The sequence below is a fragment of the Heterodontus francisci genome, chromosome 27 (genome assembly GCF_036365525.1).
Source record: "Heterodontus francisci isolate sHetFra1 chromosome 27, sHetFra1.hap1, whole genome shotgun sequence".
Taxonomy (NCBI): Eukaryota; Metazoa; Chordata; class Chondrichthyes; order Heterodontiformes; family Heterodontidae; genus Heterodontus; species Heterodontus francisci.
In genome coordinates, this window is record NC_090397.1 from 55,100,240 (window position 1) to 55,118,692 (window position 18,453).

Sequence of the window (18,453 nt, forward strand, 5' to 3'; positions counted from 1 at the left end):
TAGAAAATCTTCAGACAACCAGAACACTATTCGCTTTTTATCAGTACAAGACAAGAATGCTAAAATTTTCTGAACTCAATTGTTTTTAAATGAAAAGAAACTCTTCATCATTTCTCCAAAACTTTAAAGAAATATGTAAAACAAAACTCAACGACATGCATTTATGCAGTACCTCGAAGTTATTAGTTTATATGGAATGCTATATCTGGGAGTGTTATTCCAAGGGTGGATTGTATATCATTCACTTGCAAATTACACACCGATTGTTACCATAGGCATCGACATGATCACAGATAGTTGTAGTGTTTAAGAAACTTTTAATCTGCTTTTCATAAGAAATAAATGTTCCCAGTCAGTTCCTACCTTTTCCCGTTTCAGCTTGGCTGGCTCCTCAACTGACAGGAGTGCTTTGTAGTAGGAACTCCGTTCTGCAGTGAAGTGGACCTTTGAGAGAGAGTTCTCCACAAGGGCAACGGAAAGGTTGACCCCATCTATGTGCAGCCAACCAATGAAATTTCCGGCTTTATCCATGCTTTCCACCTCTACCTCCACCTGAAATTGGAAAAGAAATTTAACATTTTACTGAAGCGATTTACAGAAACATTCCCAACTTGCAGAGGTTTGTTCTTAATCCAAAGCCGTATCATTCTTAAAAATGTCCAAGGCACAACAGTTAAGACTATAAAACAGAAATGCATAAAATACAAAGAAATACCTAAGGACAAGTTTTTACTTGTTCTTAGAATGCGGGCAAGACTGGGAAGGCTGCACTTATTGCTTATCCCTAGACGCTTTGAGGGCATTAAAAGTCAACCGCGTAGTGTGGGACTGGGGTCACCATGTAGATCAGGCCAACAGTACTGTGCAGTGTGACATTGGGATCACCATGTAGACCAGGTTAACAAAACCACAATGTGAGATTGGAGTCTCCATGTAGACCAGGCTGGTACCTCTCTTTCACAAAGGACATTACTGAACCAGCTGAGCCCTTATGACAATTGAGAAACTTTCATGGTCATTTTATCTGGTGCCAGATTTACTGAACTCGAATTCAAAAGTGATTAATTGGTCTTTAACCTGACTGCTGTTTGTGGGGCTTTGATGTCATGGAGTGGCTGCCTACAAGAGTCATGGGCACTTCGAAAAGTATTTAATTGTATTTGATTCACATTGACACGATCAGAGAAGTGATCAGGTGTGATATAAATGCAAGTCCTTTTTGCAGCCTCTCAAAAAATCATAAATTTTGTGTTTCTTGGTAAACTACAGGTACATAGGATATATGGCACAGTAACAGGCTATTCGTCCCAACCAATCCATGCCACTGTTTATGCTCCACTCCAGCATCCTCTCATCTTTCCTCACCTAAATCTAGGTAGTTTTGTGCTGTGGAATTGTGTCCAGTCGGAACTGGGTTAAAAGTGGCTTAAATTAATTTTGTACATTCTCTCAGCTAGTTGAAACTTCAGTCCACATTGAACTTGGACTGTCTTGAGAGGTGAAGAGTGTTCCAACAGACAGCATGACCCATGCCCTAAACATGTATTTTAAACATATACATTTGTTTAATTGGTGCTGCACTGACAAATACAGCAATGGAAAAATGACAAGCAGGAGTTAAGGAGTCTGACAGCATAAGGAGATAGAATTAACACTAACAGATATGGCCATTAACCTGGGTGCGTCATCAACCATTTCCTTGGTGGATTTTGCATGGATTATTTCATGTTTCTTGCAGCATCAGTAATCTGGACTCACTTAAGGAGTGAGTGAATACTTTTTTCAAAAAGAAAACAAAAAATATACTGAAGTTTCAAGTCCCCTTGCCCAGGATCACTAAGACCTAATTGGCACAATTGTGTAAAGTCAAAATGAGCTGCCCACAAGTGGGTGGGGGGAGAGGGGGCACGCTGGAAGGGTGAGACTAGGAACAGGGTGAGTGAGTAGGAAAGGGTGAGAGGGAAAACTAAAAGAAACGACATCAAGTAAAGAGGGAAAGGGTGAGTGGCAGGAAGGGCAAGCAAGTAGCTACCTGCAGACAGAGCAAGAGGAGATGCAAGTGGCAAGATGGAGAAGGAATGAACATGAGTAGAGAGTGCAAGAGGAAGGTGGAAGGGAAAAATGGAGGAAGAAAGAAAAGGGGATATATGAAGAGAAAAAAATAAAATAAAATGTCAAAGGTTATTTTTTCATTCATGGGATGTGGGAGTTGCTGGCTAGGCTATAATTTGTTGCCCATCCCTAATTACCCTTGAGAAGGTGGTGGTGAGCTGCCTTCTTGAACCGCTGCAGTCCATGTGGGGTAGGTACACCCACAGTGCTGTTAGGAAGGGAGTTCCAGGATTTTGACCCAGCGACAGTGAAGGAACGGCGATATAGTTCCAAGTCAGGATGTTGTGTGACTTGGAGGGGAACTTGCAGGTGGTGGTGTTCCCATGTATTTGCTGTCCTTGTCCTTCTAGTTGGTAGAGGTCGCGGGTTTGGAAGGTGCTGTCGAAGGAGCCTTGGTGCATTGCTGCAGTGCATTTTGTAGATGGTACACACTGCTGCCACTGTGCGTCGGTGGTGCAGGGAGTGAATGTTTGTAGATGGGGTGCCAATCAAGCGGGCTGCTTTGTTCTGGATGGTGTCGAGCTTCTTGAGTGTTGTTTGAGCTGCACCCATCGAGGCAAGTGGAGAGTATTCCATCACACTCCTGACTTGTGCCTTGTAGATTGTGGACAGGCTTTGGGGAGTCAGGAGGTGAGTTACTCGCCTCAAGATTCCGAACCTCTGACCTGCTCTTGTAGCCACGGTATTTATATGGCTACTCCAGTTCAGTTTTCGGTCAATGGTAGCCCCTACGATGTTGATAGTGGGGGATTCAGCGATGGTAATGCCGTTGAATGTCAAGGGGAGATGGTTAGATTCTCTTTTGTTGGAGATGGTCATTGCCTGGCACTGGTGTGGCGCGAATGTTACTTGCCACTTATCAGCCCAAGCCTGGATATTGTCCAGGTCTTGCTGCATTTCTACACGGACTGCTTCAATATCTGAGGAGTTGCGAATGGTGCTGAACATTGTGCAATCAGCAGCGAACATCCCCACTTCTGACCTTATGATTGAAGGAAGGTCATTGATGAAGCAGCTGAAGATGGTTGGGCCTAGGACACTACCCTGAGGAACTCCTGCAGTGATGTCCTGGAGCTCAGATGATTGACCTCCAACAACCACAACCATCTTTCTTTGCGCTCGGTATGACTCCAGCTAGTGGAGGGTTTTCCCCGATTCCCATTGACCTCGGTTTTGCTAGGGCTTCTTGATGCCATACTCAGTCAAATGCTGCCTTGATGTCAAGGGCAGTCACTCTCACCTCACCTCGAGTTCAGCTCTTTTGTCCATGTTTGAACCAAGGCTGTAATGAGGTCAGGAGCTGAGTGGACCTGGCGGAACCCAAATGGAGCGTCACTGAGCAGGTTATTGATAAGCAAGTGCTGCTTGTTGGCACTGTTGATGACACCTTCCATCACTTTACTGATGATAGAAAGTAGACTGATGGGGAGGTAATAGGCTGGGTTGGATTTGTCCTGCTTTTTGTGTACAGGAAATACCTGGGCAATTTTCCACATTGCAGGGTAGATGCCAGTGTTGTAGCTGTACTGGAACAGCTTGCTAGGGGCACAGCAAGTTCTGGAGCACAGGTCTTCAGTACTATTGCTGTAATATTGTCAGGGCTCATAGCTTTTGTAGTATCCAGTGCCTTCAGTCATTTCTTGATACCACGCGGGGCGAATCGAATTGGCTGAAGTTTGACATCTGTGATGCTGGGGACTTCAGGAGGAGACCAAGATGGATCATCAACTCGGCACTTCTGGCTGAAGATTGTTGCAAATGCTTCAGCCTTATCTTTCGCTGTCCTCCCTCATCATTGAAGATGGGGATATTTGTGGAGTCACCTCCTCCAGTTAGTTGTTTAATTGTCCACCACCATTCGCGACTCTATGTGGCAGAGCTTAGATCTGATCCGTTGGCTATGAGATCGTTTAGCTCCGTCTACCGCATGCTGCTTACGCAGTTTGGCACGCAGATAGCCCTGTGTTGTAGCTTCACCAGGTTGACACCTCATTTTGAGATATGCCTGGTGCTGCTCCTGACATGCCCTCCTGCACTCTTCATTGAACCAGGGTTGGTCTCCTGGCTTGATGGCAACGGTAGAGTGGGGAATATGCTGAACCATGAGGTTACATAGAACATAGAACATAGAAAAATACAGCACAGAACAGGCCCTTCGGCCCACGATGTTGTGCCGATCCTTTGTCCTCTGTCAAGGACAATTTAATCTATACCCCATCATTCTCCTTTATCCATATACCTATCTAAAAGCCGTTTGAAAGTCCCTAAAGTTTCTATAGATACAGATTGTGTTTGAGTACAATTCTGCTGCTGATGGCCCACAGCCCCCCTTAGATGCCCAATTTTGCCTTGCTAGATCTGTTCGAAATCTATCCCATTTAGCACAGTGGTAGTGCCACACAACACGATGGAGGGTATCCTCAATGTGAAGGCGGCACTTTGTCTCCACAAGGACTGTGTGGTGGTCACTCCACCAATACGGTCATGGATAGATGCATCTGCGGCAGGCAGATCGGTGAGGACGAGGTCAAGTATATTTTTTTCTCTTGTTGTTCCCTCATCACCTACCGCATACCCAGTCCAGTAGCTATGTCCTTTAGGACTCGGCCAGCTTGATCAGTAGTGGAGCTACCAAGCTACTCGGTGATGGACATTGAAGTCCCCCACCTAGAGTACATTCTGCGCCCTTGCCACCCTCAGTACTTCCTCCAAGTGGTGTTCAACATGGAGGAGTACGGATTCATCAGCTGAGGGAGGGCAATAGGTGGTAATCAGGAGGTTTCCTTGCCCATGTTTTACCTGATGCCATGAGACTTCATGGGGTCCGGAGTCGATGTTGAGGGTTCCCAGGGCAACGCTCTCCCGACTGTATACCACTCTGCTGCCACCTCTGCTGGGTCTGTCCTGCTGATGGGACAGGACATACCCGGGCATGGTGATGGCAGTGTCTGGGACATTGTCTGTTAGGTATGATTCCGTGAGTATGACTATGTCAGGCTGTTGCTTGACTAGTCTGTGGGACAGCTCTCCCAACTTTGGCACAAGCCCCCAGATGTTAGTAAGGAGGACTTTGCAGGGTCGACAGGGCTGGGTTTGCCGTTGTTGTTTCCGGTGCCTAGGTCGATGTTGGGCGGTCCGCCCGGTTTCATTCCTTTTTATTGACTGCGTAGCGGTTAGATACAACTGAATGGCTTGCTAGGCCATTTCAGAGAGCAATTAAGAGTCATCCACATTGCTGTGGGTCTGGAGTCAGATGTTGGCCAGACCAGTTAAGGACAGCAGATTTCCTTCCCGAAAGGACATTAGTGAACCAAATGGGTTTTTACAACAATCGACAATGGTTTCATGGCCATCATTAGATTTTTTAATTCCAGATTTTTATTAATTGAATTCAAATTCCACCTTCTGCTATGGTGGGATTCAAACCCATGTCCCCAGAGTAATACCCTGGGTCTCTGGGTTACTAGTCCAGTGACAATAAAACAATCATGTTCAAGCCCATGCCCTGTCCAGTTCTATAAAAAGAAAAGGCATCAATCCAGAAAGTGTACGATGCAAAAGGTACAACTTTCACAACACACTCAGGACAAAAGTATTCCTCCTTCTTGCTCTTCCTTCGTTAACAGGAACCGACATACAAGTAGCCTTCAAAATTAAAATTCTTTAAAAATAAAACACAAACTCTTCTCTTCCCCAGGCAGAAAGATTCAAGTTAAATCATTGTCTATTGCACATAAAAAGCATTTCCATCAAAAAAGCAGTAAAATACAAAGAATAAGCTTTATTGCATGGCACATTGGATTTTAACAATCCCCCTTCTGAATGTACTATATAGACAGTGATGGACAGAGAGGAATCCTACTGATCTCTTTAAATAAAATTCCCTTGGGCAGCATCACTCCCATCACATTCTCCAATAATGCTGTATTAACTAAACAATCTATCAATCCAATCAAATATTTAGCCAACAGTATCAGAAGCCTCTTCTGTTTTAATAACACGCTCTAACTGCTAGTTTCCCATCTCATTGACACCTGCCACTAGGAACTTGAAGTTCCTGGGTTCCAGGAGAAAGGGCACGGGGGAGGGGAGATCGTCGTACGAGATATTTTTAATATTCTTCATTTCCAAACATTACCCAGTTTTGATTCCAGGTTCTGATCAGCTCACTACATGCCACAATGTTTGGTGAAGATCTGCACCCACCCACTCTCCCATCATTGTGCCTGCCCCAATCAACACTCTCAGACTCATTATGATAGGTCCTTTTAAAAAGGCCCATTTCAAGAATGCTCAGTTTCTATGAAATCTGCCACCCAGAGCACAAGCAAGCAGCAACTCAACTATGGGCAAAGACACAGGATTTGAGTTAATTTATCTTTCCTTCAGAACTTGAGTTTCAAACAAAAAAATACATTTTGTTATTCATTTAAAACAAAAAAGAAATTCTATTTATTTTTCCACATAATTAAATGGCCCAAAATATTTCTGAACAATCTTCTGTTGGCATCTGGCTCCAGAGGCACCCGAGCTCTGCCCATTCTTCTTAGAGTGGCCTACACAGTTAGCACTAGCAAGTTGTTCAGCTGTGTATGGCATCATAACTGCGTGTGAATCTGGTCTCATCCAAAAGCCACTTGCAGGCTCACCCCAGTGGCCAGTCATTAGTTGAAACAAAGGTTGCTGACTGTTCCACTCGCTAACCTAGGAACATCTCAGCACATTACAAAATGAATAACTCTCACAGTTGTGCCCTCACAAAACACAGAGGCAAGCATGCATGGTGTATAAATCCGATCACCATTGTATAATAAAAGAAAAATACTGCAGATGCTGGAAATCTGAAATAAAAACAAAAAGTGCTGGAGGAACTCAGCAGGTCAGGCAGCATCTGTGGAGAGAGAAGCAGAGTTAATGTTTCAGGTCTGTGACCTTTCATCATAACTGGTGAAAGGTCACAGACCTGAAACATTAATTCTGCTTCTGTCTCCACAGATGCTGCCTGACCTACTCAGTATTTCCAGCACTTTCTGTTTTCATTGCCTATCACCACTAGCTTATTTAGATATGCACCATTACCCCTTTTAGTGGGATAATGTACTGTCTAATACGATACAGTTACATACACTGCTAGGGATTGTTCCCTAGTTCAGTCTGTTTGGTAGCGTATAATACACTATGAAAAATAGCTCAACAATACAGAAGTCAGTATTAATATCTTTGCATTTTGAGAATGTATTCTCTATGATAGAATTCCATAGGGAATGCTAAGTAAGTAATGCAATGCAAGATGCAAAGAGTTTGTGTCAGAATTATAGTTAGTTTGCAGACATGTTCATGATTCAGTTGTTGCCATTCTGTTGAGGTGCCTTGTTTATAAGAACTGAATGCCAGCCACATTTCGGTGAAAATGGAGTGTGTGGGAGCAGCATTGCCATCTACTGGGATAGTCCCATCTGACACAAATCACATGACAATCTCAGAGCAAGCCATTTGGCATTGTCCAACTTGGAGTACAAATGGTTCACTTTTAGCAATTCTTTAGTATTCTGTGCTGAGAACTGGATTGGCTAATAGTTTGTAGGCACCTGAGGAATATTCTACTAGTAAGCATAAAAACATATAACTTGCTTGTACTTTCTGTTGATATTAAGGAAATCAACAAGTTGACTTATCGCTGGTGCCCGGACTGATATAATTTGGACTAATCTACTACAATCCTGAGTCTACATCAAGTTAGCTTATCTTGGTTACAGTAGATCCCAACGGCCTTAAGCTAGGTGGGGAGAAAACACAAAAAAGTGTTTCCACTTTTGACTGTTGTCCAGTGACCCAACCCCATTGTGGGCATCAAACAAAGACAGAACAATGTTTAGCTGCAATATCTCCAAGCAAAAAATTACAGTTGAATAACTGGTCAACAACATTAGCTACATTTATACATGAAAGGCAGAAACTGAGATGATATTCTGGAATGCTAATTATGCCAATGGAACCATTGCTGCTCCATTATTTTTGAGCAAGGAGAGGAAAAATCAACCACTCTCTATAACACAACTTATTTGCATATAGTTCCCTCACTAATAGAGCAGTGATACAACACACTGCCTCCAATACGCCCCCTTCATCAACTTAGGCACTCTTGAATAGCTGAAAATAAGCTTAAATATGATAACATCTGTTCAGTTTGTTGCAAAGACACTTCCTTTGCAATCCAGGCAAATCACGATGCCCTTGCTGAAACATTCCTTCCCCCACCTTGGCTTTGCATCCTTGTTCCAATTTACAAAGTCCGAGCAGTCTTGTTCTAAACTGCAGGATGTTTCAATCCCAAGTGCAACACTTCTCCTTCAGGGAACCTAAAAAATGCTAATCTTCCCACAAGCTAGTGTCTGCATCAGTCAAGGAATATAGTTTGATTGGAACAAGCTGATGTTGATTAAAATACATGGCAATCATTTTCAGAACTTTCAGCATTTTGAAAGGAAGAATGAGGAAAGGCAACATAAATTAAATTAAACAATTTTAAAGGGGTCCAGGAACAGAGTGACCTGGGGGTGTATGAACAAATCTTTGAAGCTGGCATAATATGTTGAAAAGGCTGTTAAAAACATATGGGTTCCTTATCTTTAACATTAGATACAGAGTACAAAAACAAGGAAATTATGCCAAACCTTTATAAATCACCAGTTAGGTCTGTGCTGGAGTACTGTGCCCAATTTTGGGCACCACACTTTAGGAGGGATGGAAAGGCCTTGGAGAGGGCGCAGAGGAGATTTATTAGAATTGTATTGAGGATGAGGGACTTCAGTTAGGTCGAGAGATCAGAGAGGTTGGGGTTGTTTACCTGAGAGCAGAGAAAGTTAAGGGTAGATTTAATACAGTTCTTCAAAATTTTGAAGGGTTTTGATGGAATATTAAAAGGAGAAACTATTTCCACTTGCAGGTAGGTCAGTAACCGGAGAACAGAGATTTAAGGTAATTGGCAAAAGAACCAGATATGAGGAGGTTTTTTTTTTTTTTTACACAGTGTTGTTGTAATCTAGAATGCACCAAATTAAAGGGTGTGGAAACAGATTCAATAGAAATTTTCAAAAGAGAACTGGATATATACCTGCAATGGAGAAATCTGCAGGGCTGTGGTGAAAGAGTAAGGGAATGGGACTATTTCAAAGAGCTGAAAGACAAATTCTCTTCATCTCTGGTTCTTTTGCCAATCTTTGGGTTTTGCATCAAGCATAAGACACCAATGATAAAGATTTGCATACCACTTCCTCTTGACTGTGGGACCCTTTGTCAGGTTGCCACCTGGAACTCTGCACCTACTACAAAAAATCTCTACACAGCAATAACCATTAGAGGATCACAGAATGATAAAGCACAGAAGGAAGCCATTTGTGCCTGTACTGCATCTTTGAAAGAGCTATCCAATTTGTTCCAACTCCCTCATCTTTCTTTTTAGCCCTGCAAATCCTTTCCTTCAAGTATTTATCCAATTCCCTTTTGAAAATTATGACTGAATCTGCTTTTCATACAATGCATTCCAGATCATAACTCACTGTGAAAGATATTTTTTTCCTGATGTTGCCTCTGGTTCTTTATCCAATTACCTCAAATCTGTCTTCCAGCTACGGACTCACCGGCTACTGGAAAGTTTCTCATTATTTGCTCTATCAAACCCGTCATAATTTTTAACATTAAATCTCCCCTAAGCTTCTCTGCTCTAAGGAGAACAATCCCCTAGTATCTCTATGTAACTAATGTCTTTCATCCCTTGTACCATTCTAGTATATCTTCTCTGCGTCCTCTCAAAGGCATCGACATCCTTCCTAAAGCATGGTGCTCACAAATGGACACAATGCTCCAGCTGAAGCCTAATGAGCATTTTGTAAAACTTTACTCCTTCATAGAGGACTGTTGGAAGCAAGAAACACCCGGAGATACCATGACATCCCGCATAAAATCCAAGTGAACTATGTGATCAATGACATTGGTCCTCCTCATGAGTGACTCTGACAGCATTCTACTATACCAACCTAATTCTCTTTTAAAAAAAAAAATTACCAGCATGTAGCAGTATGTATTGTTATAAAAAGGCTATCCTTTCAGAGGAAACTTAAGAGACATACATATGATGTGACTGGTTCTCACTACATTAAAGCTGGCATCAAGTATTTCTCTCACTTCTCCATTCTTCCTAATTATACTTTCTTCATATATAGGTACTCTCATCCACATTTTGACCAGATTTCAACTTGCCATTTGACTTACACCAAGGATTGACCACATAACTCACTTATGGCTCGATGGGTGGGCGAATTTCATGAACTTCATATTGTGTGGAATCAAGGAGATGAGAGAACTTCCAACCACCTCCAGCCTCTCTTTCACCTCCCTACACCCATCTCAAACTCTCATGTCTTCATCAAAGCTATCACTGTTTTCCCCACTTGTTCCTTCTAAACTCCTAGGCCTGAATTTTACACCTCCCCCACAAAGAGCAGGATGGTGGCGGAGGGTGTGTGTAAAATGGAGTGGGAGGGCCAGGGGCCCCATCCCGACCCGCGCCACCATTTTACACAGGGCGGCGGGAAACGGACCACCCACCCCAGGCTAATCAAGGCCCGTAAGTGGCCAATTAATGGTCACTTAAGGGCCTCCGCATGCTGCCATGGGGATTTTACCCTTGGCTGGTTGGGCGGCCCAGGCTTGAGAAAAGCCAACTGACAAAAGCAGGTGGCTTTCTGACGGCCTGGGAGGAGGGGGGAGGGGTGCCTCCTGATCAGACACTCATTGCCCGACAGAGGGCCACCCCCGATGCCCCTTGCACCCCCCCCTCCAATTGAACTCCCTTACCTTGCCCCGACCGATCACCCCCCACAAGGCCCCAAAAACATACCCGGAGCCATCCTTCTTTTTCTTCGTGAAGCTGGGTTGCAGTCCCAGCAGTGGCCACCACTCCCGGTGGCGCTGCTGTGACTGAGCTGCCAGCCTGCCAACTGGCAGGACTTCCTGCCTCTCAGACCAATTAAGGGCCTGGAGACCATAAAATCCGAGCTGGATCCCCAGGCCAGGCGGAGGTGGTATCGACACCAACTTTTTGGTCGGTGGAGCGCTCCCGTCTGACATGGGTAAAATTCTGGCCCTAGAGTTGATTACTGAGGAGTTACAACAGGGTACTTAAAAATCTTAATATAATCAGGCAGAGTTAACATGGTTTTGTGAAAGGGAAATCAAATTTGAATAATTTATAAGAATTCTATGGAAGTAACAAGCAATATGGATAAAGGGGAACCTGCAGATGTGGGTATACTAGAATTTCCAAAAGGCGTTTGATAAGGTATCACATCAAAGGTTACTACATAAGATAAGAGCTCATGGTGTAGGGGGCAACACATTAGCATGGATAGAGGATTAACTAACAGGAAGCAGAAAGTAGGGATAAATAGGTCATTTTCAGGTTGGCAAGCTGTAACTAGTGGAGTGCCACAGGGATCAATGCTGGGGCTTCAACTATTTACAATCTATATAAGTGACTTGGATGAAGGGACCGAATGTATGGTTGCTAAATTTGCTGATGACACAAAGACAGGGAGGAGAATAAGTTGGGAGGAGGACATAAGGGGACTACAAAGGGATATAGATAGGTTAAATGAGTAAGCAAAAATTTGGCAGATGGGGAAATTTGAAGTTGTCCACTTTGGTTGGAAGAATAGAAAAACCGTATATTAAAGAGATATTGCGGAACTCTGAGGTACAGAGGGATCTGGGTGCCCTCGTACGTTTTTATTTTATTTCTTTGTGGGAGGTGGGCATCGCTGACTAGGCCAGTATTTATTACCCATCCCTAATTGCCCTCGAGAAGGTGGTGTTCAGCTCTTGAACCACTGCAATCCTTGGGGTGTACACCAACAGTGCTGTCAGAAAGGGAGTTCCAGGATTTTGACCCAGCGATAGCAAATGAACAGCGATATTGTTCCAAGTCAGGATGGTGTTGGGCTTGGAGGGGAACTTGCAGGTGGTGGTGCTCCCATGCATCTGCTGCCCTTGTCCTTCTAGGTGGTAGAGGTCTCAGGTATGGAAGGTGCTGTCGAAGGAGCCTTGATGAGTTGCCGCAGTGCATCTTCTAGTGGGTACACACTGCTGCCACTGTGCATCAGTGGTGAAGGGAGTGAATGTTAAACATGGTGGAGGGGTGCCAATCAAGCAGGCTGCTTTGTCCTGGATGGTGTCGAGCTTCTTGAGTGTTGTTGGAGTTGCACCCATCCAGGCAAGTGGAGAGTATTCTATCACACTCCTGACTTGTGCCTTGTACACGGTGGACAGGCATTGGGGAGACAGAACTTGAGTTACTCACTGCAGAATTCCCAGCCTCTGACTTGCTGTTGTAGCCACAGCATTTATGTGGCTGGTCTAGTTCAGTTTCTGGTCAATGGTGGCCCCCAGGATGTTGACAGATGGGGATTCAGCAAAGGTATGCCATGAATGTCAAGGGAAGATTGCTAGATTCTCTCTTGTTGGAAATGATTATTGACTGGCACTTGTGTGGCACGAATGTTGCTTGCCATTTATCAGCCCAAGCCTGGATATTGTCCAGTTCTTTCTGCATCTGGACATGGGCTGCTTCAGTATCTGAGGAGTTGTGAATGGTGCTGAACATTGTGCAATCATCAGCGAACATCCCCACTTCTGACCTTATGATTGAGGGAAGGCCATTGATGAAGCAGCTGAAGATGGTTGCGCCTAGGACACTACCATGAGGAACTCCTGCAGTGATGTCCTGGAGCTGAGATGATTGACCTCCAACAATCACAATCATCTTCTTTTGTCCAACGAGTGGAGAGTTCCCCTCCTGATTCCCACTGTCTCCAGTTTTGCTAGGTCTCCTTGATGCTACATTTGGTCAAATGCTGCCTTGATGTCAAGGGCAATCACTCTCACCTCACCTCTGGAGTTCAGCTCTTTTGTCCATGCTTGGAGCAAAGCTGTAATGAGGTCAGGAGCTGATTGGTCCTGGCAGAATCCAAAATGAGTGTCAGTGAGCAGAATATTGCTGAGCAAGTGCCGCTCGATGGCACTGTCGAAGACCTCTTCCATCACTTTGCTGATGATTGAAAGTAGACTGATAAGGCGGCAATTGGCTGGGTTGGATTTGTCCTGCTTTTTGTGCACAGGACATACCTGGGATATTTTCCACATTTCCAGGGAGATGCCAGTGTTGTAGCTGTACTGAAACAGCTTGGCTAGGGGCGCAGCTAGCTCTGGAGCACAAGTTTTCAGTACTATTGCTGGAATATTGTTAGGGCCCATAGCCTTTGCAGTATCCAGTGCCTTCAGTCGTTTCTTAACATGTGGAGCAAATTGGATTGGCTGAAGACTGGCATCTGTAATGTTGGGAACCTCAGGAGGAGGCAGAGATGGATCATCCACTTGGCACTCCTGGCTGAAGATGGATGCAAATGCTTCAGCCTTGTCTTTTGCACTGATGTGCTGGGCTCCCCCATCATTGAGGATGGGGATATTTGTGGAGCCTCCTCATCCTGTTAGTTGTTACCATTCACGACTGGATGTGGCAGGACTGCAGAGCTCAGATCTGATCTGTTGGCTATGGGATCGCTTAGCCCTGTCTATTGCATGCTGCTTACGCTGTTTGGCGAATAGTCCTGTGTTGTAGAGCTTCACCAGGCATGAATCACAAAAAGTTAGTATGCAGTACAGCAAGTGATTAGGAAGGCAAATGGAACATTGTCCTTTTATTGCAAAGGGAATGGAATAAGAAAGTAAGGAAGCTTTCCTACAGGTGTATTGAGCATTGGTGAGACCACATTAGAAGTACTATGTATAGTTTTCGTCTCCTTACTTAATAATGGATATAATTGCAGCAGCAATTCAGAGAAGGTTCACTCGACTGATTCCTGGGATGAAGGGGTTATCTTATGAGGAAAGGCTGGATAGATTGGGCCTGTATCCATTGGAGTTTAGAAGAATGAGAGGTGATCTTATTGAAACATATAAGATCTTGAGGTGACTTGACCAGTTGGATGCTGAGAGGAGGTTTCTGCTTAGGAGATTAGAAGCAGGGGTTCCAGTTTAAAAAGGGGCTTCCCATTTAAGATGGTGATGAGGAGAATTTTTTCTCTGAGGGTCAGATGGCTGTGGAATTCTCTTTGCCAGAGAGCAGTGGAGGCAGGGTCATTGAATATTTTTAAGACGGAGTTAGATAGATTCTTGATTGATAAGGGAGTCAAAGGGTATAGGGATATAGGGGTAGACAGGAAAGTAAAGTTGAGACCACAATCAGATTAGCATGATCTTATCAAATGGCGGAGCAGGCTTGAGGGGCCGAGTATCCTACTTCTGCTCCTAATTCATATGTATGTTCGTATACCTCTCCACACATCCTTTCCACCTCTATGTATCCTCGCCATGCTAAATGAGAAACATTGCACCATCTCTTTACTTAAGTTGATTCTTTCCCAATTGTACCATGAGAACTGTGATTTCAGCTCAATGCTTTTATTAATTTTGGAGACCTCAAATACTATGCTGTTTGTACAATGCCACACTGCTATTGTGACAGCCATACACACTCTTCCTCCCTGCATTTGCACTGCATTGAAATTAAGACATCCTGTACAGCCTCCTACTCTGACTAATTATTTCCAAAAACTTATTTACCTCCGTCAGTCTCCACTTCCTAATAGAATTTACAGGCTTGTGTTTTCAAGCCTTTGCATACAGTTTCCCTCTCCTGATTCACGGAACAGTAAAGGCAGCAATGGACTTGCTTCTGCAGCTTGTGTGCAGTTTTGGTCTCATTATCTGAGGAAGGATGTTCTTGCTATAGAGGGAGTGCAGCAAAGGTTTACCAGACTGATTCCTGGGATGATGGGACTGATGTCCCAGGAGAGAATGAGTTGGTTAGGATTATATTCGCTGGAGTTCAGAAGAGTGAGGGGGGGGATCTCACAGAAACCTATAACATTCTAACAGGACTTGACGAAGTAGATGCAGGAAGGATGTTCCCGATGGCGGGGGAGTCCAGAACCAGGAGTCATAGTCTAAACCGTTCAGGACTGAGATGAGGAGAAATTTCTTCACCCAGAGAGTGGTGAGCCTGTGGAATTCACTACCACAGAAAGCAGTTGAGGTCAAAACATTGTATGTTTTCAAGGAGTAAGATATAGCTCTTGGGTCTAAAGGGATCAAAGGGTATGGGGTAAAAGCTGGAGCAGGTTACTGAGTTGCATGATCAGCCATGATCATAATGAATGGCGGAGCAGGCTCGAAGGGCCGAATGGCCTACCCCTGCTCCTATTTTCTATGTTTCTATTAAATTAACATGTGTGAAGTGCATTAAAAGTTTGGGAGAAATGAGAGAGGAAAACAATTTGCAGTGTTGACAAAGGCATGATAGTTTGAAATGGGGGCAGATGTAGGGTATGTTGAGAGAGAGGTTGGAAGTTCTCCCATCCCTCGGATTTCCACAAAGGAGTTCATGAAATTAACCTGCCCATCTGGCCCTAAGTAAATTACTTGGTCAATCTGCGGGGCAAATCAAATGGCAAATCACATTCTGGTCAAGGTGCGGAGGGGAGAATCTATAGAAGAGGAGAATAATTAGGAAGGATGAGGGAGAGAGAGAGAGACAGAGACATAAACTTGATGCCAACCTTAAATGTAGAGAGAACCAGGAACATTTTACATAATAAAAGCAGAAAATGCTGGCACTCAGCAGGTTTGCAACAGTGGTTACGCTTCAAAAGCGCTTCTATGGTTGTCAGGCGCTTTGGGATGTCCGGAGGTCATGGAAAGGGCTATATAAGGAACAAGGATTTCACAAACTGAAAAACTAAAGTGGGGGAAAAAAAGACACACACAAACAGTGAGAAAAGGAGAGAAAACAGGAGGAGAAGGGAAGAATGAGAAAAGATGACCCAGCAGCTTTGCCAGAGTCTCCTTTGGAAATTAAATAATTTAGCACAAGCTGCTTTCTTTGCCGAATTCCTGTACATTTAATGAGGTTTTTGCTTTTAGTGCAAAATGTTGCTCCTAAACAAAACCCACAGACAGATCCCAAGGCTCTGTTTGTTAACTAATATTTGCATTGCAAGCAGGATAAAAAAGAAATGGAAGTGAAACAAATACCTGCAAAGTCAGTGCTTTTTTAAAACTTGGTACAATATAACTTGCTGGGGGCACTAATGAGGCAATACTGAGAAATGAAAAGCGAGCACGAGTGAATGCTATTTGCTGTACAGCTCAAGCTTAATGCAAGCAGCAAATAAGTGGACAATACAATGGGGAATACTCTGAAGTGGTAAAAAAAAAGCCTTCCTGTAAACAATTTGCTGCTTTTAATACTTTTGGGACACGTTGCTGTTTTTCAACTAGACAACAACCAAGAATCTGAGAACTTTGTGTATATTGGGAATGACTCTGGAGGAACAGCTCAAACATATTTTCAGTGAATCTACTGATATGCACTTTATGTTCCTGTAATTACAGCTGTGCATAATTACAAATTCTCTCTCTTCCTCCATTCCACCCTCTAAAAAAAAAATAGCGCTTTTGAATTAAAAGAATGATGAAAGGTCACAGACCTGAAATGTTAACTCCGCTTCTCTCTCCACAAATGCTGCCTGACCTGCTGAGTATTTCCAGCACTTCTTATTTCAGATTTCCAGCATCTGCGGTATTTTGCTTTTATTTTAGTACTTTTGTTTTCACTCCCATTCTTTGCTTTCCAGCTCGTTTGAAAAGCAGAGTCATGCCTTGGAATAAGAGCTGAAACAAACTTAAGAGTTTTAAATCTGGTTTCTTTACACACCATTAAAATGTTAATATGGCCCAAGCGAAGAGTATAAGGACTCTTGTCAACTAGCTGTAAGGATCCATGAAATTAATTTGTGGCAATGCCAATCAAAGCTCTGGTGAGCATGAGCCCACAGTACGAAGTGAGCCTGAAGCTGGCTTGGAGAGGCCACAGGATGGTTGCCATGAGAAACAGAAACTGACAGAAGACAACACTCTGAGGTCAGGATTAAAGTACATTATTGCAAGCAGAGGAGAGGGAACTTTGCTCTCTATCTAACTGCTGTACCAGACCTGGATATAATTGTTGGGTCAGTGTAGAAAATAACTTTCTTCTCCATCCAATTGTGTTGTCTCTGTCTGCCACAATAATATAAAGGTGTAATCTCTATCTTTCTGCATGGTACCAGACTTGGGGAGTGTTTGATGGGTCAGTATAGAACAGTGCGCTTACTCATGATTTAGCCTGTTTTTTTTTAGGTCTATGACCTTTTATCAGAACTGGAGAAAGTTACAGATTAACAGGTTTAAAATAGAGAGGCAGGAAAAGTGGGGCAGTGGTCGAGAGGGGAGGAAAGAGCAAACGGGGAAATTCTTGGATCGGATGGAACGCTGGAGACATTGAATGATAAAAGTGATGGTGCAAGGCAAAATGGGTGGTAATGGGACAAGGAATGCAACAAAAGATGGGTCTAAAGAAACAGTAAATGTTAGGAGTAGACCTCAAGTTTATGGAAGGTAGAATATAGGAAGGCAGCCTGGTGTGTGTTAGCATAGTTAAGTTTTGAGATAACAAAGGCAAGGATGAGGGTTTCAGCAGAAGAGCTGAGGCAGGCGCAGTCGGCTGATGTTACAGAGGTGGAAATAGGCAGTACTGTGACAGCATGGATATGTGGTTGAAAGCTCATCTCGGGGTGAAATATGACATCGAGGTTGTGAACAGGCTGGTTCAGCTTCAGACAATTGCTAGGGAGAAGGATGACGTCGGTGGCTCGGAAGCAGAGTTTGTGGCGAGGGCTGAAAACAATGGCTTCAGTCTTCCCAATATTTAATTGGGGGACATTTCTGCTCATCCAGTACTTGATGTCGGACAAGCAAGTTCACAATTTAGAGGCAGTGGAGGAGTTGAGACAGGAGTGGTGGTGGTGAGGTAAAGTTGGGTGTCACCAGCATACATGAGGAAAGTTTTTGGATGATGTCACTGTGGGGCAGTATGCAGAAGAAAAGTAGGAGGGGACCACGAATAGATCCTTGGGGGACACCAGAGGTAACGGTGCAGGAGTGGGAAGAGAAACCAATGATGACAATTCTCTGGCAATGATTTGATAGATTAGAATGGAACCCGGCAGTCCTACCCAGCTGGATGATGGTGTAGAGGAGTTGGAGGAGGATGGGATGATCAACTGTGTCAAAGGCTGCACAAGGGCTGAGGAGGACAAGGAGGGATAGTCTGCCTTTGTCATCTAGGATGTCATTTATGACTTTGATAAGAACTGTTTCAGTACTGTGACGGGGCGGAAACCTGAT

General features: G+C 43.8%; 1 protein-coding gene across 1 annotated transcript in view; it reads right to left on the reverse strand.

Annotated features, from left to right (window-relative positions):
• Positions 1–18,453, reverse strand: part of snd1 (staphylococcal nuclease and tudor domain containing 1) — a 1,066,795-nt gene that overhangs the window by 261,542 nt on the left and 786,800 nt on the right. The window contains exon 17 of the mRNA XM_068059385.1: positions 364–552. Within this exon, the coding sequence (XP_067915486.1) occupies positions 364–552 (189 nt within the window). The remainder of the gene's footprint in view (positions 1–363; positions 553–18,453) is intronic.